The sequence below is a fragment of the Miniopterus natalensis genome, chromosome 2 (genome assembly GCF_054644295.1).
Source record: "Miniopterus natalensis isolate mMinNat1 chromosome 2, mMinNat1.hap1, whole genome shotgun sequence".
Classification (NCBI taxonomy): domain Eukaryota; kingdom Metazoa; phylum Chordata; class Mammalia; order Chiroptera; family Miniopteridae; genus Miniopterus; species Miniopterus natalensis.
The window spans coordinates 125,538,560-125,566,245 of NC_142082.1; the positions used below are offsets into that span (position 1 = coordinate 125,538,560).

General features: G+C 35.6%; 1 protein-coding gene across 1 annotated transcript in view; it reads right to left on the reverse strand.

The window, feature by feature from the left end:
* TRHDE (thyrotropin releasing hormone degrading enzyme) overlaps window positions 1-27,686 on the reverse strand; it is a 326,844-nt gene that overhangs the window by 30,696 nt on the left and 268,462 nt on the right. Inside the window, exons 13-15 of the mRNA XM_087814534.1 lie at window positions 3,936-4,083; window positions 1,999-2,096; window positions 1,427-1,534 (exon numbers count right to left, since the gene is read on the reverse strand). Coding sequence (XP_087670660.1) covers window positions 1,427-1,534; window positions 1,999-2,096; window positions 3,936-4,083 — 354 coding nt within the window. The remainder of the gene's footprint in view (window positions 1-1,426; window positions 1,535-1,998; window positions 2,097-3,935; window positions 4,084-27,686) is intronic.

Genomic DNA, 27,686 nt, shown 5'->3' on the forward strand with positions numbered 1-27,686 from the left:
TTTTTTCATATGCATACATGACTATGTATCTTAATAAAATTTTGGATGTATTGATTTTGAATAACTGATTATGTTTTCATAGTTTAAATATATGTGGTAGAATTAAAGGAGTGGGAAGAAAGCAGAAAAAAGTTTTTATAACATTTTTAAGTCTAATATAATAATTTTCACAAGACGTAGCAAAAAAAGATAATCATTAGTAAAAGCTGAAAAATGAAGATGCTTTAGTTCTAGAGAAGACTGAAGAAAGATTTAATCACTGTCTTCAAGTATATGATGGGTCAATTGAGAGATAATAATGATAAAATATTTTCCTTCTTAGCTCAGTATAAGACTGGAAATGATTGACTTAAAGGGGAAACAGAAAAATCCTAGAGAAGGTGAGATATTATGACAAATTACTAAGTAACACGGTGAAAAGTTTCCCTCAGTTTTAAAGCAGGATAGCTACCTTTTGACCTGGATGGAGTCAGTTATGACGCATCAACCTAAATAATTCTCAACAAGACCAATACCAATCTGTTCCATAATTCTCCTGTGGTTCTCTATGGTCACCTAGAACAAATCCCTTTCTCTGTTGCCCACGGGGTCATCCAGACACTCAGATCCGGGACAAGTCCACTGTGGCATGCGGAGTAGAATCATCCGAACCAACTGTCCCCTAGCTCCTCAGACTCACCTTAAGGCAGTGGCCAAAGCCTGGGGAGGACGGATTATAAATTACCCCAAGTGCAAAAGGCAATGAAAAACAATGCTCCTTGGAAATATAAAGCCAGCCAAGAAGTTTAAAAAACTGCAGTAAGAAGATCACTGATCTCTAATTTTTTATGAATATTCTTTTCATTAACATTAATGAGTGACATTTAGTATAATGTTTTTTATTAAGAGTAATTCTATTAAATAACTTTAACCTCCATAATGTATTAAAATACTGACTGTGGAATTCCAAGATAAGATATAAGTTTAAGGTCTTTGTCAAGAGTCACTGAAAGAGTAAAGATCTTTTTCTATAACCTTTTTGTTTTTAGTTTTTAACATTAACATTATGACCCTTTGTATCATATGCTTTCAGTTGTTTAATGAATAAATACCACAACCTTTATAAACAACCTGAGAGTCTGGCCTACATTTAATTATTTTGTTCTCGTGGGACAGCTAAGCTATCAAAATTCAAAATAAACTGACGCCTATATATGATGAATAAAGGCCTAATTTTAGAGTTATTTCAAAACTCAATAAAACTTTGCAAAGGTAAGCGCATCGTGGTTTCACGCTGCTGCTTTGTAAGCTGTGAACCTGAACCAAAGTGTTGCAGTTTGTTTATTTTTTGTCTTGATTTTCTCCAGGTGATATATGGGATGCATCCACTGAGAATCTGAAAGCAGCATTACGTCATATCAAAAATTCAGGATTTGGCTCAATTTACCTGTTCCTGTTGCTGGAAATCCAATCTGAAATAAGTGTTGATGCCTGTTGGTGACAGTGCTTGTTGCCAAAACTGCAGGCCAGCATTATAACTTCTCGGCGTAGTTCTCTTAAGTATCAACAAAAGGAAAAAAAAATGTTTAAAGCAGTGTTAATATCTGGGGAGAAAGGGTAACTCATTACAGTACACTACAGTAGATAAGTAAATAATTAGCAGAAAAACAGTTTTCAGATACGGAAATCCTGTTTTGCTGAGTAAGAGACAGGCAGAGTAGAAGTTAATCATATGAAAAGTCTGCTCTGGAAACAGTGCTACAGTGAGGGGCATGGGTTCAGATCTCAGCTTCACCAATAAAGGCAGACCTTAAATTAAAACATGTCAAGGAAATGCCTTTGTTCTCAGCACCAGAGGGTGGAAACTATATTCCCCATCAGCTGTCCTCCCAGGAAAGGGAAATGAAAGATACCAAATGAAAGAAAGATCGTTTCATGCTGCTAAAGCCACAGTGGTACTAGTAGGATATTATTGTACAGTTCTGGGGGAAAAAAACAAATAATAAAACAAAACAGTACTCATGTTGGTAGGACGCTTGAACAAGAGATCCATTAAAATTGTTTTTTGGCCATCCAAGCTTGATGTACGTTGTTGCAACTTGCTTTAAAATATATTCCTAAATGAAGGTAGAGGGGAAAAAGATAATGTCAGTTTCAAATCTCTCCATGATGACAATTAAAATTATACAATGAAATTAAAATATTTTCTAAATAATTTAAAATATCAGTAAAATTTTGGCATAGAAATGATCTATTATAGTTTCATTCAACTTAGTATTTCAGATATAGATAATAAGAATAAAATACAATTGCAATGATGGAAGTCTACTCTTCTTATTGAACAATGAAGTAATTTGCACTATTATTTTCGATGACAATTTTTGTAGTAAAACAAAGAAACAGGAATATTGATAATGACACTCATGCATACATATATACAAATGCATGTAGGTAGAGTTTATGAACATGAGTGCCTAATATTTATGCATTTTACCTCAAAAGAGCATATTAAATGCAAGCCTATATGTAGATCCAGCCAATAGCCTGGCATTGTTGGATCTGACATGCACAGAACACTCTTCAGTAAAAGGACACAGTATTTCAAAGTCAGTAATTCATTCAGGTAATAATATATTTAAATATCAATGTAAGGTATGCTCTCCTCACCTTAATGTAGTCCTGAATTTTGTCAAAAGAATGAAAGCATTAAAATTATAGTAAAAGCAGTTCTTAAATTTACTGAAATTGAGGTGTCTGATGGGATATACTAAAGTACAAATATATAAAAAGTGTATTTTACTTTTACAAAAGTTTAGTATTGCAGTGCTTCTGTGTTGAGTAAAGAGAAGTGTAATAAGTCTTTCTCTAGCATATAAAAATTATGCCATAACTATAATGGCACATTTCTTTGCATGTCTGTTTTAAGGGTTTAGACAAAACTAACAAAACTCACAGTCAAGCCAGAATTACTCCTATTTGTAAAAAAAATTAAAAAAGAGATGCTTTCATGTAGGTTCAGGATAAGATAAAAAGAAGCCACTCTGATGGCCATCAGACAATTTAGATGGTTCTAATAAGCAGATTTTTAATTAGATCTGGTCACGATAATTCCAAATGTGTAGGTTAATCAGCAGAGCCAGTGTGTCATGAGAAACAGAGTAATTTTATAAAACACAGGGAGGACTTTTCAAATAACTAAATGAAAATAGTGCTCAGGGGTGATAGAAGGCAGAGAGATATAGTCTCATATGCCAAGTCTCACTGGGCATGGGACATTTAGGAATCAAAAGCCCATTAGAAGTACTTAATCCTAACCTGATTCAAAATGATGATTACATGAGATTAGGCGGGGTCAGCAGTGCAATTCTGCTTCACCAGGCTTCTGGTTTAGGAAATCTGGTCAGGCAACATTTTGAAATGTTTGTCATGTCTTCATGTCTGTTTGGATTATCTGTTGTTTGCTTTCTTGGGTCCCCTTGGACCCAATTATGAATGGGTTTTTGCCTCAATGTTGATCTTATCCTTGTTAATTAAGGAAGTGAATTGAATTCACTGTGCCCTTTCAGATAAAAATAATGACTTAGAGCCTTTACTGAAACTGTCTATATTCTGTTAAGATCTTTGCAACCCTTCCACCCAGGTTAAGTCCTTTGCGAACACAGAGCCCTTTAACTCTTGGAAAGTAAGTTTGAACTTTAAGAATTTGCCATGTATATTTGTTCTTAAATTCTGAGGCATTTAAGCTTCATTGACACTTTTAGGCCAGAACAAAAAGTAGCTTGTATTAAATTTTTTTTCTCCAAAGTAATAACTGTCATCACTGTTGCACAGGAAATGAGGGCAAAAATGATAATATAAATTAGAAGGAACTAAAATAACTCAGGGTGAGTTGAATAGAGTAGATGAGAAAATACTTTATCATCTGAACATAGAAAGAAGAAAATATATCTTTTTACATTGAAGACATTGTATTTCTCCATGCGGTCCAGTAATTTATCCAGCGGGTAAAGAGCTCGGCTGGCCGCGTGCCAAGGAAGAAAATCTTTCTCCGCAGACAGGTATCTGATCATCTCCAGGGGAATATTCTGAGGCAAATAGCCAGCTCTGCACAGTCGAAAAAGTTAATGTTAATCATATGCAAAAGAGGGACACGATGATGCAAAAATGAAGATTGTACTTATGCAAATAAGAGGCAGAAAGCAAGATTCATCGCGGTATAAAGAAGCCATACTCGGTGTCATAAGAACAAAATTACTCACTTTTTAAATATAGTTCAACTGAGGATGCCAATGCCCCTTAATATATAGAGTTGGACAGTTAAAGATTTACATGAAGAGAAAAAATATCAAAATTCATGGTTTTAGAAAGAAAGAATTGCAAAATTTGAACAAAATCAATTCTAGGGAAGGTCCCTTCACAGAAACTCCTCAGAGGTCACAAGTTATTGAAAAGAATTGATTACTGAAATAAAATTTCAGCTGCTCCAGCATTCTCTTTACTTTTCATGTAGCTCTGTGTACTCATATTTAACACAGATTGCTTTCAAAATGATGATCGAATTAAAGCGGCAACTTTTAGTTTTGACTATATCTATGTTACCTTATAAGATAAGCATTTTCCAAACCTGCCAGTTATTTTTTTAAAAAAATGCTTTCCATAGCACCTATGAAAATCAGAGTTAGATTTTAATAGAATCCAAATTACGAAAATGTTAAGAAAATAGACTCTTCCCATTTGTTATTTTCCTTTTGAAATAAACACCATGTCACCTTGTGAACCATGTCAGATACTTTGGAAAATATGAAGCTGAAGCTTTTAAAAATTATTTGAACACTTGTTGCCTGTTTTTAAAGAGATTATATCCAAAAAAGGAGCCAAAAAGAATGTATATCTCTACTCTCCAGTAGATTGCATATAAAATCCTTGCAAATCAAAGCAATATAAATGACAATCCACAGTACATTAAAAGATGGCCTTAACCTTGATGTGCCTGATGCATACATATTTTTCTGTGTTTTTTTACATTAATAATACCTGAATGCAGACTTTTAGCACAGGCAACAGGTAAATATGAAAGCAACCAATGCCTGGTTATCGCCTTTACCTGCAGTTTACACAAATACTCTTTTGTAGCATCACAAGATTAGGTGGAGATGGACCTTTTTATTTGTGCTTGGTAGAAGGTGGGCAGGGAGGGAGCAAAGCCTGTTCTCTTCTACATTAAAAATAAATTTGCCAGATTATGTAAACCTTACTCAATATGAAAATCAAAAATTACTCTACAGATGAATATTAACTTGCAGCTGTGTTTAGAATGTTCACAACAAAAACCAATTCTGAGGATTGTGCTTCAGTTTTCTTTGAATTAAAAAAAAAAAAAAGTGTGTCACTCTGATGATTTGGGTTCACTCATGCTATAATATCAACCCAGTTTACGCCTGATAGAAATGAGAATGGTGAGAATAACTCCAAAGTTCCACATAATTTCAAAATTTCCTCAAGTTTGTATGATTTGGAATACATCTAGATTTGTGCCACTTTTCTTGCACAATTTCCATTTTATACATCTTCGCAGAAATAGCATGAAATTAGACTACAGCAACAGTTAAAGAAGAAACTTTATCTTTTTTGCTAGTGTAGCATCTCAGTAATACAGTTATATTTTACTTTTAAGGGGTTCTCATCCACTGCAAAAGCGATATAAATTTTTTTAATTTATCTTATTGATTTTCAGAGAGGAAAGGAGAGGGAGAGAGATAGAAACATCAGTGATGAGAGTCACTGATGGGCTGCCTCCTGCACGCCCCCTACTGGGGATCAAGCCTGCAACCTGGGCATGTGCCCTGACCGGGAATCAAACCTTGATCTCCTGGATCCTAGGTCGATGCTCAACAGCTGAGCCACGCCTGGCCGGGCAAAGCAATATAACTTTTTAAAAAAATATATCTTTATTGATTTTAGAGAGAGGAAAGGAGAGGGAGAGAGAGAGATAGAAGCATCAATGATGAGAGAGTCACTGATCGAGCCCGCAACCCGGGCATGTGCCCTGACCGGGAATCGAACCCCGATCGCCTGGATCCCAGGTCGACGCTCAACTGCTGAGCCACGTCCGGCCGGGCGCAGTATAATTTTTTAATAAAAATGATTTGGTTTTCTCCCTTAAAAGAAACATAGTTTCCAATATTTCAGATTTTGTAGTTTCCCCTGCACTTTTAATTCTAAATATTAATTAGCATAGCAATCATAAATTTGCCTCCTCTAAAATGCTGCGGATTACATAATTTTAGAGTTGAAGAAGGTTTATCTTGAAGCCATTATTCTTTTTTAAAATAAATCAGAAAATTACTGTATTAAAAAACAAAATTTAGTTAAGTAATTAATTATTATGCATCGTCATATGAATTTGAAAATCTGGAATGTTATCTGGGTTTATTTTCTCAGAATTTAAACATACTAGCCTCTTGTCAGTTACAATTGATTGTGTTTTACTTCATCTCTATAAATGGATGGACATGATTCAGTAATGTATGATTTGTGGGCAAAATATGTCTACAAACAAATGACAACAAATGTTACAGAAGGAGACTTTCCTTGAGAGAGAGCCTGAAACCACTAATGCCTGTACAAGTAGATACAGAAATTCACCTCTTCAAGCCTCACATTTCTTATCTGCAAAATAAGAGGGTGGAACTAAGAGATATTTTGTTTTAGCTCCAACAACCTTTTATTTGAATCTACTTATCTACCATTTAACCTGTTGAGAAATAATTACAATAACATGGGCATAATTTATTTAAAAAAAAAAAATACTCTGTAATTTTTACACTTCCCATTCTTTAATTGCTTAATATACACAAGTCTGAGAGTTAGGGCTTGGATCTAGGTTTTATAAGACACTGACATGGTGTAAAGAAAATAAAAGTAAAGCAAGCCTGATAGAAATTCCAAATTATGGCAAAGCACATAAAGTATCCATTAGGTAGAGATGGGGAGCAAGTTCTGTTTTCAGTCCTTATGGCAAAAATTGTTAACTGCTCACCCAATTCCATGCTTTAGTTTAATTCCTAAGATAGGACATAATTCCCATTTCCTTGGTTGTTAAATGTGGTCATGTGACTAAGATCTAGCCAATAGAATACGAATGTTCTTCACGGCCAGGGTTAGCCCATAGACCCTCTCATTAGCTCCTCCGGGTTCTTTTTCTATGAAATGACTCTTCCAGGTGGGCTCAGAACTCTTACATTGAATATGTCAGAAACCTACCTGGGTCTCTGGATGACTGAATGCCCAAGTACCCGTTCTCACACCAAATTCCATTATGTGACCAGTACATACATTTCTATTGTGTCTGATCCTAATACAAGTTTGGGTCTATTTTTTAAAGCAGTTAACCTTCTCTAATACAGCCTTCAGATAAAATAAGAAACAAATTACACTCAAATTGCCCTCATTTTGTGCTGTTACAAACATATATAAGTAATTACCTACTACATAATTCAATATATTTGCATTTAGCTTACTAGATCAAAAGATGTAGCTACACTCAATTGGACAAGAGGATGATCAGCTTCATTACAAAATTAAGACATAATCTTGGTGAATAAGTTACTTGTTTAGTATGCGCTTGTGTAATTGGCTGGTAATGATATCTGTGATTACTACTACTGATAATGCAATCAATATGGGGGAAGTGTGTGGAATCCAGTGAGGGGAACACATTAGCTCAAAGTAATTAGCCCAGTAGGAAATACACTTAGGGTCCTGACACTGCAATGCAGTTTCCCTAAATTTGCTTCATCACAGGGAAATGCCACTAATAAAATGGGGAGAAAAACAGCAAATTTAAAGAATATCTCATGTAAAAAGTAAATATGTTTTATTAATATTTTAGGAAGAGGTTGTAGATAACATCTATCTTCTCTCCTCTTGGGGTGGGAGTTGGCATAAGAAATGATTTAAGAATCAAAGAAAAGAAAATGAGGAAGAGAGTCAAATAAGGGAAGTTAAGGAAAAGATCAAAGATCGCCCTTAGGCAGGAATAGAATTCCTCTTCCCATCCCCTCCAACCCCCAAACACACCCACACCCTCCCTTCCTTCTCCAATTTATAGGAGCTCACAATGAAATATACCTCTAGGCATACAAGAGATTATTTTTCATAAGAAGGAAATTAAAACCAAACTATATTAGCTGATGTTTCAATGCACTGATCTTAACTGATTTGTTTTCACCCAAGATTAAAACCACTTTTTAAAACCTTCTGAATTCCTGTTACTGTTAACTCTTGAATCTACTGAGATTAGTGGCTTGTACAAAAATAACCTATTTTACTGTGAGATTTCTTTAAAAGCAGTTGGTTTCTGAAAGCTTGAAACTTAGGGAAAAAATTAAAAGCACAATCCTCAGACTCTTCAGAGCATCATACCCCAGTCTTCATTAATTGAGTATTCATTTAAAACCAATAAATAGCCTCCTACATATATCACAATTATGCAGAAGACACTATAACTGTCACTTAGGGCATACATTTTTAAAGCAATTGCTGAAATGCTTAATTAAAAAGTGTACTATTGCATTATTATATTTTTGTATTCATTATTAAAAGACTTTCTGTGTGTTCTTTGTGGAAAGATACTATGGTTGGAGATTGGAAACTCTACTAGATCTCAGAGTACCAGAGAATAAAAAGGGAAATACATGGGGGAATGTATCGCTGCAACCAGCAGTGCATTTGGTCAAATCCTCGAGAAAATAAAAATATGATTCAAGCTTTGGTGAAATGACGTTTGCAGAGATGTAAAGGAAGTTACTTATTTGTAGCCGCATAAAACTAATACCGTGGAAAGTTGCACAAAAAAGAGTTCTCATAGCCTCTTCCTCCTTCTGTTTCAGGAAGTCTTCTCCCAAAACTGACTTTGGCGCCTATTTTCTGGGGTCACACAACATTTTGATAACACCTCTACTCATACTAATTATCATGATATTAATTGTAATTTATCTTAACAGAATCTTTCTCACTCCCTGGACTTTAAGGAGATGAAGCATGCTTTACCCATCTTTTTATCCACATAGCCTAATGCAGAATCTAGTACAAAATAGGTACTCAATAAATGTTTTTTAAACTAAATTATATTATGGCAATAATGGAATAGTTCTTAAAAACAAGAGCACTTTACAAGTATATTGAAACTTAAACATAACTACAACTTTCTAAAGTAAAAAGACACCAGCAGACTGGAAAAATCCTATAAGAATGATATTTATAGTATTTTTGCTCATCTTGTTTATTAATGATACATGTTGTCTAGCCAATAGTTTTGAATAAGTTAGTCTATGTGTGCCAAAATAAAATAGCTTTATGGCAAGTGAGAAAACAGAGGCATTATATAAATATCTCTCTTCTTTTGCCTGATTAACAAAGTATTTTTCTACTCTCCTAGAAGCACCAGTGTTATTTTATACCATGCATTTCAGTAAATTGATGGAGGGCTTGGAAATCTCTTTTTCCTAGTCAGTAAGTCGGCAGCGGTGAATTATATGATCGCTAAGGTCCCTTTTTCAGTAAACATTTAATAATTAACAATAAAACATTCAGAAATAGTTTTGCTACTTTTATAGTCCCATTACCACCACCACCACCACCCTTTCCCCTCCATTTGCTTCTTTATTTCCAAGCATAACTTCTCAGGAAATCAGCCACCATTTAAACAGAGTCTTCTGAGCAAGCAATAACGTTAAGGAGCAGAATCAATCTATGGCCATTAACTGGAAGAGTTAATAGATGTTAGCTATTTGCCCAAAAAGGAAATGTTGTTAGCTTTATGGTCAAAGGGAACTAATTATTTTTTTAGAAAACTATCAACTTCATTATTATAAACTATTTTATACTGAGGATTTACTGTATACCAGAACCCACAGTATTATAGAAAGATGGTGCAAGTCTGCTTCAATTTAGTAGCTTCAAGGTCAGTATTATTATGGCTCCTTGCCTTTTTTTTAGATAAAGAAGCTAAAGTTTACAGAAGATGAGCACTTTGTCAAGTTCACTTGGCTAGTAAGTGACAGAACTGAAATCCCAAACCAGAACTAACGAGAAAGCTCGGCCAGGTTCCACCACATGAGGCTGCCTCCTCAAATACTATAGTGAACTAGGGCTAAATGCTTTCTTTCCCCCTTCCTTTAACATGTTTCCATGTCACTATCACAGCACTCATCACTTTAAACCTAATACACAAGTAAATACATAATGTAACCCCCAGGTGCTATGAAGGAAAAGAAAGCAATATTAAGGAAAGGAGAATTGTAGGGAATGACTGAAATAGGGCAATTAGGGAAGGCCTTCGTGAAGACACGTGCATAAACTGAGATGACAGGTTGAGTGTATCTGGTAGGAGGGGAAATCTGACTGACTGAGGAAACAGGGAGTTCAATGGTCCTGAGACAGGAACAAACTTGGGATGCTAAAGGAATAATAAAAGAGGCCTTTGTGGTTGGAGTGAAGTGAGCCAGGGCAGAAGAGGTTGGTGGTGCTAGATCATGAAAGACCTTAAATAAGGGCTTCAGATTGCTTTTCTATGGGTGATGGAAAGCCACTGCAAGTTTTTAAGCTGGGAAATATGATCTGATTTATGCTCTAAAAGGGTGACTCTGGTTTCAGTAGAGAGCAAACTCAAATATGCCACGTGGTCTTCCAAGATGAGAATAAATTGAAATATGACTTCCTAAGTGACCCTTTCCTCCCCCCCCCCCCCCCGGTAATAGGCTTATGAGAAAAATATATACCTAGCAAATGAAACTGATGACATGAAGAAAAAAACCATAATGATGTTTTAAGAGGCTCATAGATTTGCTTTTTAAAAGTTTCATATGCAAATATCAAAAAATATTCCAAAAGCTTATCCATGCATTATTTATTGTTGCTCAATTCCTATAAACTGCATCAGATTATAGGAGGAAGGTCACTGAGAAATCATTTAAGCAATGAACATATTTTTATATGCTTTATATATAGAAAGTTGTATATTTCACTTAAGGTTAATTAGCAAAATTATCCCAGAATTGAAATACAGACACTAGCCTGAAAGCCCACCAGGAGAATTATCCTCATAGCTTATGATTTTCCATGGGAAATACAATGCTTAAAGTTATTACTGGGCCATGAAATTTTCCAGGGCTCTGTAGAGCCACAAGGGAGTAAAAGGAATAAGAAATTCCAGCAGTATTTTGCAGAGTTTGAGTTCACTGACATCAGGAGATCAAATCATTAATCTAAAGATCCATAAATCAGTGAAGCTTCTAACATCCTATCTGGCTGCTTTTTAGAAAAATGTGTGAATAATAGGAAACTAGAAAAGGGAAAAACATCACTCAAAACAAACCACTTAAAAATAACTGTGTATATCTCCTCTTGTCTAATATTTATGCCAAAGTTTTGCACGTTATATAGATTTTATTTTACTATACACAAGTTTGTATATGTAACTTATAATAATTTTCCATGTTATCATGAATTCCTCATAATTACCTTTAGATTAGTTCTAACAACAGTCTTTTGGGACTAGAAATGCAGTTGGCTATCACTAAGTATTTTGATTTAGGGCATGTACATTTCTCACATCATAAGTAGCAGAGCTATGGACATCTCTGTGCACAGTGCTTTACATATTCTGAGTGATTTTCTTTGGATGGAATGCCAAATTAGAATTATCATACTAAAGATTATAACATATGGTGGTTCTTGGCAAATCTGAGGTCATGTTTTCAGGTGTTGAATCAACTAGCCTCAGACAAAGAAAAAGAAGTCCCTGTGGTGGTCAACACTGGTTTAGTACTCCCTGTGAGTCAGTCCCTGTCCAAAGTTCTATACATGCAATTATGTTATTAAATCCTTACAACAGTCCTCTCAATATAGCAATATTACTATCCTCACTTTACAGATCAAAACTGAGGCTCAAGAAGTTTACTTGACCTCTCCAGGGTCATACAGCAAATAAGGGTGCTGTTGATCACTGAAGCCAGCCTTCCTGCACCAAGCCTGTGATATTCTTACCACTTCCAAGGAAGCCTGGCAAGTAATTTTGTATTCCTTCTCCCATATTTCCAGTAAATGAAAAAAATTAGGAGGGGAGTAAGGGGGATATCAAGCAAGAGTAATCTATAGAGGTTTTATGAGGGAAACAGTATATAATAGAATATATGGAGAAGGAAAGAGTGTTTGGGTTCATGGCTGTTACTTTTAAATAGGGGGGTAAGTGGATTTATTATAGATATAGCTTTTAGATTTTGGTCATTTGGGGCCACTTATGCCAAATCACTTTCTCAGCACTGTGCCCCATTCCCTGGTTTCCTTCAGTACCTGGTCTAATCTCTATGAGTCATGGAACAGCCTCAACCTGGACTCTGGCCTGGAGACACTGCTTCCAGTTAGCAGCTATTTACCTACCACGAAGAACATGCATTACGGCAACACTCTGCTTTCAGAAATATTATTAACACAGGAAAGAACAACAGACAGAGGACTATAATATGATCTAAAAAAGAAAGTGAGAGGTAAGCAAATTAAATTATGACCTTTAATGTAAATAAGAGAGCTTGTTTCAAACAGAAGATATTTCCTATCTTAAGGTCTTACAGGAGAAGGAAGAATGAAGGCTACTGAAATTGTTTTGGGGGCCTATACTCAAACTGAGGAGGAAAAGATGAAGCACTCAGATAACTGCATATAGGGCAGGGGGAAATTGCTTCCTGGACATAACTGGGCCTGCCAGACTCCTGGGCCTGGACAGACTACCTCAATTGAAAAGCTCACCAAGAAATCCCATAATCAAGCCCATATGTGGCCATTATCATTCCCTATGTCATTTACACCTAAGGTCTAAATTTTAGACTAACACAAAAGTTAGTAATAACACAGGAAGATTCAAAATGTGGATATATTTTTGCAAAAAAACACAAAAAACACTTGAGAGTGTAATTTAGTCATGCATAAGAGAATGGAGACTGGCGGGAACGGTTTTAGAAGAGCTGCCAAAAGTGATTAAGGGAATCTGACAAAAGCAGGGCGACAGCATTGCATTTACTCTGGGCTCTGCAGCCAACCTGAAGAAGCTCTGGGCCAGTTAGAATATTCTGAGTATCAATAAGAATAGCAACTGCAATGAATTTAAACTTATCAAATATAATTAAATCCATATGTCAAAATGATACTTAAATAAAAGCAGAGTAAAACAAAGTAATTGGTTGCTATGAAACATGCTAGAGAACTGGCTCGTTATCTTTGAAACTGAAAAATACAGGGAAACAATCAAGTATTTATCCTGTCTTTCCTTAACAACTGTATCAGTGGGTCACCAAATAGTAAATGAAAACAAGTCTCTCTTTAAACAGTGAATCCTCTTACAAATGGCAAAGGAATAAATGAATCACCATTCTGCAACCTCTAGTGAACTGAACAGCAATAGCTGCAAATATAGAAAGAGAGACAACGGTTGATTTCATGTGTTCATATAGAGTAAACTTGCTAAAAATTTAAACATGTAATGGCTCAAGCCTCTAGCTAGGATTACCAATTTACACGTGATAAAGAGAGCAGAGAAACATAAAAGTGCAGAGTAGGGATGTGGCCGGCCAAATCCAGACTGTGGAAAATCATGTAGGACAAACAACCTCATTCTTCACCAAATAATTTGGAAAGAAAATTTTTTAAAGGTGAAGGGGGAAATCGATAGTTTAGAAGAGATCGAGAAGACATATCAACCCATCACAGAGCAATAGTATCATTCGGATCCCAAAACAAAAAACTTTTAAACATATGGCATTTAAGAGACAACTGGACATTTGAACACTCCCTGGATATTTGATATTATTGAGGAAATGTGGATTTTAGGTCATCATGTTTAATAAGGTCATCCATTTTAGAGATATACAGTGAAAGTTATTTTGATGAAATGATGTTATGTGTGGAATTCACTTCAAAATAGTACCAAAAGGTTGGATGGGGACACGGATGGAGCAAGCCTGACCATGAGTTAATAGCTGTTCATGACTAGCTATGGGTACAGGGGCTTCATTACACAGTTCTGCCAGGTTTTGTATATATTTGAAATTCTCCATAATAAATTAGTTTCAAACCCAAAGCAGGGACTGTCTTATTTATCCATGTATTCCCATTGTGCATCCTAAACCCTTCATATTGTATGTGCTTAACATTTATTTGCTGAATAACGACATTCCCTGTCTCCATTTCTTTTTTTACGAAATGGAAGAAATGGTATTTCCCTCCCAGGGTCACTGGAGGGTTAAGAGACAAGAAAGGAAGGAGTACTTGAGGCACTGTAAGGAGCCACACGGACGTGGAGTTTCTGAAGGCTGAAGAAGCAGAACTAGAATTCAGCAACACGTGTTCCGCATTTGTATTCTGACCTTGATTTGTTCCTTACACCGAGCTACTAAACTCATGGAGAGATCCCAGCACATTCATTTTTCCCTTAGGGACAAAGTACCAAATGGTAGTGTAATTGCCAAGGGAAAATTATTACTCTGTTCTGAATTATTTCCATCATAAATCCAAAGCCAGTCAAACAGATTCTGTCACAAGAACGACAGGGTTGCTGTGCAGCGATGACAATCCCACATACAAACGCCCCATAAATCCACGAGCATCGCAACCCTCCAAAGTCGTTCTGAGTCATGTGTTTAAATCAGAAGGGAGAAGCCAGGCCGGCAGCGTGTTGGTCAACACTCGGAAACAATGAAAATGAGGTGATTCAGTCAGCCAGCAGGTAGAGGAACACCCCGGCATCTGTCTCATGTAGATGGTACAACACGTGACAAGCATTTTGTTTCCTTGGCTTGACACACTTTCTATTCCATCCGGGGGGGAAAAAGTCTTTTTTTATAATAATGATAACAATCACCCACATTTCTCTTTAATTCAATCACAAAGGCTATTAGCCTGTCAAGGAAGTAATTCCAAGCACACAGTGAAGGGTAGAAAAGGGACAGAGGGCCACACCTGTGTGTGTCATGCGTTCTCTCCCTCTCTAATCTTAATCAGAGATTCATCTTTACTTATGGGGAAATGAAATATCTAATCGACTACTTTATGATTTAATGTGATATTTTCCTGACTCTCAGAGTATTAGACTCTATTCCAAATTAGAGTTAAAAGCCATTCAGCGCCACTGCAGATAAAATGTAGAAGGTAAAAATACTTTTTATTACCAGTGAGATAGAAAAAGAACTTTGACTATATAATTCATTGTATAGAAGAAAATAGTATTTTGAGAAAGGTAGCCATGCCCACTTGGATTCACCTTTGGGGAAAAGGGCACATTAGTTAGACTTTTGATACTTTGTTCTTCCTCCTAAGGGAGCTAAATGATGAAATAAAGGACCAGGCTAAACAAATTTGCTGAGGCACAAAGAATATAAATGGTGACATCTAATTGATGCTATCAACATATTTGAGAGTTTGTACCTACAAGGAGTTTGGGGTTTATTTTAGAAAATTTTTTAAAGTTTTGGCATAAAAATATACTGAAACTCCTTTAAAACCAGTTTAAGATTATGTATTAAAATAGCAGATAAATTTCTGTCCTTTGGGACACTAACTTGTAGACAATGTATAAACCCTCTAGGGACAGGTTAGGGAGGGAAGTAGCTTCCTGTAATAGCTACCTAGCTGTCATCTCTCTCAGTTTTAGCTTCAACTTCCAGTGTCCCAAATTCTGAAGATGTACTATTTGTTCAGAAATATTTAATTAATCCTGGATCCCCAGCGCAGAAATATAAGACCTTACTCTTTCCTTGATTTTCTTTAATGCTGATGTTCAAATAAAACTTAGAAAAGTAATGATAATGATGTTCTAACTACCCAGTGATGATTAACAATTAGAGGGCATTAATGATATAGATTTACTGTGTTCCAACAATGACACCATTAATTTTAATAACAGTTAAGCCATTTTCTATTGTCTGAAAATTTACCCCTCAATTATCACTTATAGGAAGTAATTTTTTAAAGTTAAAGCATCAAGGAAAATACAAAATAATAATAAAAATGTGCCAGTTAATTCAGAACAAAGGTATATATTTATATTATTCCAAAATATAAGTGTAAAATAAAAATATACCTTTGTTTACAGGAGTCACATTGGTTGAAAATGTTTTATTTTTTGCTAAAATGGCCACATATAAACAATATTATTGAAACTGAAAGTGATATGAAGTTGTAAAAATTAGAAATTTCTCTCAAGTAAGAAAATCACTTTTATGAGATGAAATTTCTGGAAACTGAATTTAATAAGTCATTATCATTATTAGTTAATGTACAATACTAGTATAGCACTAATTTTCACAAGAATCACGTTTAAAAGTAAAAAGCAGAGCACAGCTGGTGTGGTTCAGTGGTTGAGTGGTGACCCACACACCAAGAGGTCTCGGGTTCAATTCCTGGTCAGGGCATATGCCTGGCTTTCCTGCTGGATCCCCAGGAGGGTGCATGCAGGAGGCAGCTGATCAATGTTTCTCTCTCTCCCTCTCGCTCTAAAAAATAAAAAAACACACACAGTTTTTATTTTAAAAAAAGCAGAAACATACAAAAAAGGACAAAATAAAATATTTTTAAAATTTATAGTTTTAGAAAGATGATAGATAATTGGAATACTCCATGTAATTAAAATACTCTTTAAAAACTTATACTGACACTCTTCTCTTTCAAAAGGACTTCATCTCAATTACATTAAATTAACCTGAAATTTTTTCCCTATGGATTTATCCGTAGTTAAATCTTTATTCACTGCCCAGCCGGGCGTGGCTCAGCGGTTGAGCGTCGACCTAGGATCCAGGCGATCGGGGTTCGATTCCTGGTCAGGGCACATGCCCAGGTTGCGGGCTGCAGCCGATCAATGACTCTCTCATCATTGATGTTTCTCTCTCTCTCTCTCCCTCTCCTTCCCTCTCTCTGAAGTCAATAAAGATATATATATATTTAAAAAAAAAAAAAAAGTTTGTTAAAAAAAAAAAATCTTTATTCATTGAGTCCCTGATAATAAAGATGAGAAAGTCAGCAAATTTATACTTTCTAACAATTCTTTTGTCCCCTCCGGATTTTCATTTGTTGAATTATTTCTAATTTTTTTTTTTTTTTTTTTTTTGGTTTAAAGCTTTCCCTTCTATTTTATCACCTTAATTTCCTCTTTTCTTTCTTGTTGATGTCACCTGCAAGTGCATTCAAGACTCACCGTTATTCCTTTGTAGTCAAAGCCTAACGATTGCATAAAGATTCTGTAGTCTACTGTAATATTTTCGGGGTTATAGAAATCTGAGCCAGCCTGAATTTTCCATTTTTTAGAGAATTTTCTGTGTTTAGTCTTGAAAGCCTAGAGCATTCACCAAGATCTCTCTCAATGTTAATCCCTCTAAGTTTTTTGTTTTTTTCCCCTAATGCACAGGGGTCTTTTTCAATCTACACATTCTTGTCAATATTGTAAAAAAATTTACTCCTGTGTCTTTAAATTTCTTTTTTTCATTTGTTTTCTTCAAATATTAAGTGTACAGACACAAAAACATGCTGAATCTCTCGTTTACATTATGATTTTCATTGCTGTTTCCATTTCATTCATCTCAACTGTCTCAAGCTTATTCTCCAGGCCCCTGCCTCTGTATCTCCCTGTCTATGACATTTTCACTGCTTCTAATGTGGCTTGCTTTATTTTTGTTGTTGTTGCCTTATCTTTTTTACTCTCTTACATACTTTCTTTAAATTCTTGCCTCAAAAGAAACCACATTTCTTTGTTTTAATTCTTTGAAATCAAATAGATGAGTGTATCTAGTTTTTTTTTTTTTTCTTAATGTTGTAAGTTCTTCTGTTGTTATTATGATTCTTGGTTATCCTTCTTATGGTCTCTTCCCATAGTTCTACAGCTTTGGGGGTGTTTCATGTTTAAATATCACTATATTTAAAGGGAGTAGTCAGTCGTATTCAGCACAAGTAGTTGCTCAAAATTGTGGCAAAAGAGCAATCACGGTGAATAAGTCAGAGAAGTATCAGTTTACATTTAGGGTTTTTATTTCAGACCTGGTTCTAAACAAATCTGTAGTTCCATCTGTTTAGGGGCGTATTTCTGCTCCACAGTCCCATTTCAGAATATGCTGGAGAGCCATGTGGTCCACAGTTCAACCTCGTATACTGCAGGTTATCATTGTGGTGATTTAGCATTTAATCGTTTCTCTCCAGCTGTCTCAATTAATGGTTTCCAAGACAATTGCCATATATATTTCTTCCCCATCCTATCATTTATGTCCCCTGCTTTCTGAAAAGAACTGGGAGTTTGCATGTCTGCTTTTCCAGTCCTGAATTTGTTCCCAGCTCTTCCATGTGGAGAAAGAGGCAGCAATGTAACCCATCATGCCTCCAGGTTCTGTTGCTCTAAGTAAGTCTGTCCCTTCATGGATGTGCTTTCCATTTCTGTAGATTTTGGGGTTCCACAGAGGACCTATAAATACTTCCATTTGTTTTCAGAATCTTTCTGTATGTGGGTCCATGATTCATTGCATTTATTCTTTATTTTTCTTTTCTCTTTTTTTATTGGCAGTTGGTGCTGGGAAAGGAGGACACTATATTTCATTTTCTTCAACTGGACATCATTAAATAACAAAGCAGAATAAACAAAAGAAAATGGTCCCACTGACACAGGGCCTGAGAATATTGTGTGGAAACCAGCATTCTCGTGTACTTCTGGTAGAACAGTCGATTGGTATCTGTTGAGACTCAGCTTGCTTTTTCATTCTTTCTTTTTTTCATTCTGAGGACACAACCAGATTTCATTTACCTGATTTCCTCAGAATTATGTATTGCCATGTAATTGATTTCTACCAAAGGAAAGTGGACAGAAGGGATGCGAGTCTTTTCCAGACTTGCGTGTTAAAGCCTGTTGTGCGTTTCTCCAGGCTCTATCTCCTTCAGTTCTGCTAGAATGGAGACAACCCAAGTTTACACAGAGGATCCTTATTAAAGATAACAACTGTGGGTCTTGGAGGAAGTCTACTTGATAGTAAATCTTTTCAAATAGAAATATAACAGGGAAACAGCTGAAGGGCCTGGCTTTCTTGTTGAAGGCTGATGAACTCAGATAATCCATCATGTCAAAGAAATATAGAGGATCTGAGAACCAAGTCTCTAAAATAATTGTGGGAGTGGATACCCACAAATAAAACTGCCTGGAATAAAATAGGAAGGCTACTAATTTTTAAGAGAGTTCTGCTACCAAAGATGCTATAATCTTGGACTTAAAGAATGTGTAGCTGTTTAAGATGTGAAACAATCCTTCTGTACTTCTACAGGCAGGAAGTGGGATGACAACACTGAATGTTGCCCAAGGAAGGTGAGTGACCAATGCTCATCTCATATATGTCCATGGAGGAGGATGGAAAAAGAAGAGTCTCTCAAAGGGCAGATCCACAGAATATTAAAAAGCAAAACAAAAAACTCACCAACAAAAAAAGTGTGACCTGGAAGCTAGGCTCCTAAAGCAAAATTAGAATTTAATCAAGAAACTTTGCTCATTCCCAGGAGTCCTTCGCAATGGCTTTAGGCCTTCCATTTTCCCCTGTTTTGAATGGCAGGTTTTATTGTACCTTTGCTCCACCATTGAAAATCAGTTACGTGAGAGAGAACCAATTTATTAATTCATAGGTTTCCAGCCTTGATGTAGAGACCTACACTTCACTTGGAGATACTGGGCTTTGAGTTGGGACTTTGGTTTGTATTCAAAGTTAACATTTCAGGAGGTGTAATTTCAATTTCCAGTTTGCTGATCAAGAACATGAAACAAACATGAATAAATCAGCATTTCATTCATTAAAAAGAAAAAAAAATAGATGATAATCCTATTTACTCCTTGTGTTTTATCAGGAAAGATTTTCTAAAATTTAAAAAAAGCTGTGTAGGAATTTAGCCGGAACATTTGAAAATCAAAGAGAGTAAAGGCAATGTTGATACTACCAAATATAGCTATATGATCACTGATGTTAATCTCTGGTAATTACTAAGTATACGCCAGCAGATTGCTTTTTCGACACCTGCTAGGAATGTTACACAATCCATTTGTGGAAAGAGTTGCTTAAGTATACTTGTGTTTCAAAAATTAAATAAGTACTACTTGATAGTTTTCCGAGGTAAATGGCATTTTTAGGAACACTGTATTTCAAAAAGAGAAGAGATGACCACAGCTTTTCTCCCCTTTTGCCTCCTCAGTTATGATATGTAGATTAGGAGAAACAGCACAGCAATAGCTTTGAGTTCCCGTACAGTAGTGTGTAACCAGATACTTCTCTCATTAGTGACTTAATTCAGATAAATATGGTTTAATACTACATCACACAGAAAATGAAACTGTTTGACAAGGGGAAATTTTTTAAATGACCTTTCTAATTTGGCAGGAAAAGACAAAATTTGGACATCCTTTTTATATGCAGAGATTTGAAATCTGAGCATGCTTCTTAATCCAAAACTGAGAGCTAACTTTCATAATGGCGAAAGATTCTTTTTTTTATAATTTAAATTTCACAAGGATACTATCATTTTAGCTATCATTCTGATTTTTTCCATGTCTTTCTTCCTCCCTTATGTGCATTTGTTGCAGTCACTATATAACTTTGGAGATTATCCTGAAATACTATCCACTGTTAAAATACTTGTGGTCTATTACCAGGTAATTCTGGATGCAGGTGTCACTAGATGATTTGTGTGATGTTACTTGTTTCCTTCTTCCAGATGGTTTTCAAGATCACTCTAAATTTTCAATTGCTATCTCTTCAATGCAACATTAGGAGATTGTATGCCATTCAGAAGTGATCACTCCCTCCTTTAAAACATTTATTTATATGTGCCTGCTAACATTTGTATTAGATAAACATTAAATACTTTAAACCAATATATTACATTAGATCAAATCTTACATTAGATAATTGTAAAATTATACTTTCTAAATTCAAAGGCATTTGAAGATATTCTATTAAATTTTGTAGTTCATATGGTTAATAGACTATTACAGTAGATTCCTATAAACATTAACTTAAAAAATGAAATGCATGTATTTCTAAACAATTTTTATTTGATTAAAAATTTTATTTTGTATGAGAATATAGTTTTTAAGAGGTTCCTTGCTCTCAATATCATAAAGCTGTATTTATCTAGAGATATTTGTTACTCCCTTTATCCATTTAATTGTCAAAACTACTAAATTTAATGTTAAAATGCAATCCTGATATTTAAAATTACATGCTGCATGTTGGAAGAATTATTCTAGATTACAATGATATTTCTTATCAAGAGAAGGCTAAAAAAGACCATATTATAGAGGAAGACAAATGAAGATAAAGATAGATATTGGATGATGACAGCACATATAAACCAAGTTAGTATTGACAGATTTTGTGACTAGTTTCTATGCATTTATAATGATGAAATACAGACTAACAAATAAAAACATCTGTTCTTACCGTACTTTTAATTTGGCACATTATGAAGTATGTGAATATTGGACAATGTCTTCATCAAACACTTGTAAGCTTTTATTATAATATGTGATCATTATTTAGCATATAATTCATGTGCAGAAAATATTTAAATGTGTAATATCTTCCTTTTACTAAGAAAACTACTTGAATCTATTTTAACTAAATCTCAGCTATGATTCTCAAATTTTAAAATTCTATACGATTTTTCTCAGATGCAATTAAAAATAATCTTTCTGAGGCCAAATATAGTGATTTCATCATAATATAAAATAAGTATCAGGACTCTGTCTTTGTTATCCACCTACCTTTCAATCCATGTATCTATCATCTACTTGTCAACAAACTCATTAACATTCACACTGTGTATATAATTTATTGAAATACCCTACATATTACTTTGCATCTATTGAAACACAAATTTTCATATGTATTTCTCAACTCCTCACACTCTAAAAAATAACTGATAGTCTATCAATGTCAAAATTCAACAGAATGCAGTAACATTTAAAAAATGGTAATAGAAAACCTGAGAACCTCTAAAAAGATCGATAATAAAAAGTATAGTAAGGTAGGAGGCCAGGGGCCTAACTGCTTTGCATAGTAAGTATAATTCTGTAGTTATTTTAGTCTCACTATCAGTTGAAAAAGGAGAAGTAACATTTCCCTCGATATGGCATGGATAAAATTCATGATCTTGCCCTCTTCGGCGTACACAATTAATTTCCAAAACACTTGCACACTGGGAATGCAAAAACAACTACTTTTCAGTGGTATTCTTTCTGTTTTGGCATTTCTGACAGCATTCCCCAAACCCTCCACTAATTTAGAGTGTGTTTAAGTTCGCAGCCACATAAAATTCGCTGATGCTCAGTCATTATTCTTTTCAGGGCCTATTAGCCTTGCTGGAATTTGTCACATATAGACTGCCAGACTAACATTTTCTTTCTTATTACAAACTCTCTTTTTCCACTTCTGGTTAGCTCTACCACCTGGTGACCTGAAGAGTTGATATTGAACTTCTGTTTAATGCTGATCCTAATTAAGTGAAGCAGCTGAGCAACTGGGAACCTCTGCCTACCTTCCTTCAGAGGCAGCAGCAACTGTGCTCCAGGCCATTCCCCGTTTAGGAAGAATCCAATCTGCGATTCAAATGCAGTCTGATTCTGCAGGGCCCAGCACTGCTTCTTAGCTTCTGAGTGGGCCTGTACTCGTATCTTTAAATCACATTAAATAGGCTTTGGCACAGCTGCAGTGAGTCAAGTTTTCCTAATCTGATGTTTTCTTACATCCAAAATAGTGAAGGCCTCTTCACAGTACTCCATTCCACGTAAGGACATTTGCAGCACTCCACACATAATAGTTCAAATCGCATAGAATCAACAGAGAACATTATGTATTTCATTCCTCTCCAAGGCTTTAAGATTTGCCGCATAAGCAAAAATGTGTGTTAATTTGAACTAACCACTCACTTTCATGGCACAAAATGTGGGACCTAAATTTCCTTTCCCTTCTTCCCAAAATTATTGCCTCTTCAAATATAAAAATAGAACCTTCAATTTTTCATGGTAAGTATAAACTAATATAAAATACCTATTTTTCCTAATCTTTATTCTAGTTTCCTTATTGAGGTAACACTACCACCTTTGGTAAATAACTTTTGAAGCCCAAAATAGATTTTATGAGTTCTGGGAGAAAAACACGAGCAGGTCTTTGTCACTGGCTGGTTAGCATGCTTGTTAGGAAAGAGGACAATCAGAGGCCCCCATGAGTCTCACTCCTAAGGTAGGAAAATATCATTACAAAACAACTTAATTACTCTACCTGTAATTACTCTACCTAAAACCTACATTAATACATATATTTATATATTCCTCTTTTTAACTATTTCTTTATAATTTAGTTTGTAATAATAAAAATGAAGAAGGCTGTGTTTGTGTGTGTGTGTGAAAATTAGACTTTTTTTTTAAGCCAAATGGCAGAAGGATTCATTTAATTTTTTCACAGACTAAGTCTACCACAAATCTCGTTTTCTTTTTTATCAATTATTCCTTGATGAAAGAACCTATTTACTTTTCTTTTTTCTTTTATCTTTCTAAGTTGCCAATTCCCTCAAAGAACATTACTTAATAATCACAAAACCTAAATAATCTTCTCTCAGTTAACACTTGTTGTAGGTAGCTCCACTATTCCTTCCTATTCGCATTGTCAATAAATTTGCAGAATATTCCAGGATTAGATGCCAGATGAACTTGCAAGAAAATTCTGCCATGCCTTTCACCAGGGAAAACCACTGAACACCTTAGCGTTCAATATGCACATGCGTGACTGATGTGTGCCGGTGTGCTCACTTGAAAGTAAAGATGTCTCCTAACGATATCAGAACCCCCTAGTACCTTTGCATGCTTGGGAAAATTTCTAAGACATCCATATTATGAGTTATGTTGACAGGTATCAGATGAAATATCTTAAATGGTAACATATTTAAGAATAAAAATAAAAAGTATTTTGATTCCCTGATATCCTGCTTATTGAATGATCAGCTCACAGCTCTAGGATCCAAAGAAAGCCACACTTACTATTGTTAAGGATGCCTCCTCTCAGGCCTTTCAGTGTCAAAGAAGCACCTGTCTGTGTAAACTGATGCCATAAATACCTTCTTAGCCTCAAAAGCAGTGGTTTCACATTATTGTGTTTGTCAGAATCTCATGAAGTGCTGCTGCACAGAATGCGGACTCCCAGGTAGTCCTGGGAATATGCAATTGCTAACACAACAAACATCTCAGGTGATTCTGAGGCACATGGTCTCTCAGACCAGGTTTAAAGGGCCACTGTGCCTGAATATGCAAAGATTTCCAGCAAGCAGCAGCAGGGATGACTCAAACTCATGAAAGGAGAAACACTAAGGTAATTCAGGGCTTTATGTTAAAAGAACCTATTGCAAATATCTGTTCAAGTAAAGCTGATGGTATAAATGACCCTTTTGGAGGGAGCTCTGCCTAAATAATTTAAATTATTGGTGAACAGGCACGTATTTCAAATTCTCAGGGAGCTCAGAGATCCTAGAGCAAATTTTCATGAAATCACAGGCTTAGGTTTCAAAACAATTAGAGAATCAAAAAAACCCAGTTTTGTGTCAAATATGACAAGACATTACTAACTATGACCTGAATTATAAAATTGTTTTTAAACTGTGAGATGCTAAAGAGTGTGTGTGTGTGTGTGTGTGTGTGTGTGTGTGTGTATATACTTATTCAAACAAATTTGTATTTACATTTGGAAATTTAGACTATTTACTCTTTAAAAGGAATGCCCCATCCAAATCCATGTAACCTACAAATTCACCCACATTTTGGTAACAGGAGTGAAGGTTGTTTGCTATGAAAATGGATCAAACCTACAGAACGATGTCGAAATATACTTTTTACTTAGTACTCCCAGACATTAGACATTGATATTAAAGCATTTTCACCTACAGAGCTGAAACACAAAGTTGGCACCAGAAGGTTACAAATTTGCTTTTGATTTCATGCAGCGCACTTTAAAAGTCTCTGAGAAAGTTTGCCTCAAGAGCCACAGGCCTGCCCTTAGTGCCTCAGGACATTTGTACTTCCCAGAAGAACCTGGTATGGTACCTTCCCCTAACTTCTTTCCCCAGGGAACACCTGCGACCCCAATCGCAAAAGATTCTAAATATAGCTCAAAGGAACATGCTCCCCCACTCTCTAACCGCACAAACCAGCGTATGCCTGCGGGAACAGTATAGCGTGAAAATTCAGACATCTACTCTGGGCTTTTACTGGGTTATCAAAGAAAATAAGCTTATGACTCCCAGCTCATTATAGTGAAATGTCCTGAAAATGCTTGCAGACTATTTTGAACATTTACCTTTGGCAAATTGTTGCATAAACTGAGACTAATTTAGAGGCCTTTTGGGTATGAATTGTTAAGTAATTGCAAGCAAAAAGGTATAAAAAGAGAGGACTTCAAGGTGACGTTTTGTATATCTCAGGAGGAACATTAGCAGATGGTGACAAATAGATCATTAGAATCCCAGCCCCAGAGATGTGAGAAACATCGTGATCTTTGGGGGATGGCCACAAAGCTCCTGAATGAACTCCCTGGGAGTTACTGTTCATAGCACGAAAAGATGTGCACTGGTTAGACAGGCTGAGAGGGTAACTATGAGCTCATTTTAATACTTCCCGGTCAGTGGCAGAAGATTGGAAGCGTACAACCAACAATAAATCTTATTTGCAATAAACAATTTTATCTCTTTCAGGATTTTGTATTCAATTGTAATCCTTTCACATTTACATTAGGGTGGCTTAACAAAAGATAAATAAGAGCATAATTATAAGGGGATACTTCTCTCAAGTGAGTCTAATACAAACTAAAGAATCATTCTTCTCCCCATGCCAGTGAGTACAATATAAAATACATTTTAATCAGTGTTCTCAGTAATCTATTATTATTAACAACTTTCATGATTTCATTATAAAGCACAACTGAGAAAGAAAAATGTTTATGCTGAGCTTATACAGTACTTTTTTAAAAAGGTGGAGAGTAAAGAAAGAATCGACTAAACATTCTTCATAAAATTGGAATTTATAAAGCAGGAGACAGTGTCAGAGGCACCCAGGGTCCTTAACCAGGTTTTGCACTGTAATGCTCAGCTGAAGTGAGGTGGTCTTGTTACCCCCATAACAGAGTGGGGGAATCAGGACAAAACATCCAGTCTGCCAAGGGATTTCTAAGTCATTCCTTCTCCATTTCATGTCTAAAAGGTCTGCGCATTACACATTTAAACAACCAGCTATCAAAGTAAGAAAACCAGCTCCTTATCTAGCCCAGCTGAATGGGTGCAGTTGCTTTTCAGGCCCATCAAACTACTATTCTCTACAATGAGTGAAGAAAATAGTCAACACATCGTTTGCAAGAGAAATTTTAAGCAAGATACAGGGGAGCCATGTAGAAGAAACAGAAGAACTTCTAGTGAAAGCCATGATGGAAGAAGTCCCAGAAAAAGCAGGTGACTATGACTCAGTTTGCAAACACTGTTAAGGTGGTTTTCACAAGGCTAACAGTCCTGAGACCAGGGCTCAGAAACAAAAACAATGCGTAAGCATAGGTTTGGGATGGTCTCATAATTTGCTGCCTCTAGAGCCGTTGTCTTTTCACTGGCTCATGTACTGGATTTCCAGTTTCCCTAACGTAACTCAGATTTACAAGCTCTGAAACAAGTCAATAAAAATGCATTTATTAATTTTTTAACATATATTCATCCAACATGTAGTATGCACTAATGATGATGTCTCACCACCAACAAAGCACTTCTAAGTGTGACATTCATAGGCTCCAGATATAGGGCCTTATGCTTTTTGTTAAGATGATATTAATATTTTAAAAGAAATGGCTTCTATCTTATTCCTTAACAAAGTTTGCAAACTAAGTTGGGTGCTCTTGTTAAGGCTTTGTAAGTGATTGGACTCTTAACGGAATAGCCTATGACAGAAATTTTTAAAATATGCTCCACAGGCTAAACAAATATGTCACGGTATTAATAATGCAGTAAATTGGCATGTGTTCTGCATAACTGAATTTTCCAGGAAAATGATGACCAAATAAATAAGTCCGTGCAGGAACTACCCAGGGCCAGGATGAAGATGATGATGGTGATGATGATGATTTATCTCTGGAACTTTTGGGGATACGAACAAACTTCCCAAATAATTTTCATGTATTTTGAATATTTTAAAGCAACAGAGGTCCACAATCCAGTGATGCATACTTTTATAGCTTTTTAAAATTGTACTCCGAAGATGTTAATAGTGTTAAATATCCAAATCCAGTGGTTACTGCACTTCCTCTTGCAAATCTTCCAAATTTCCAGTTTCCATCACATATTAGGCTACTGATTTCAATGAGAGCTCTCACCTTATCTAGCTGCTGATTCCACTCCTACTCAAATCTCTGCTGTACCCGAGCTGTAGCATGAGCATTACTATTGTAATAGTTCTGCTGTAAGGCCATCTTCTAGTTTACACTTTTTCCTGCTCTCATTCTCCTACCTTTAAGCCTTTAATGGGTTTCCATAGTCACTTTTCATTTTTCTAATGTTATTCCCTATGTTATGTGCTCTGTAATCTTCATAAGCCACATTAATTCTTTACTTCCCAATGCTTTCAT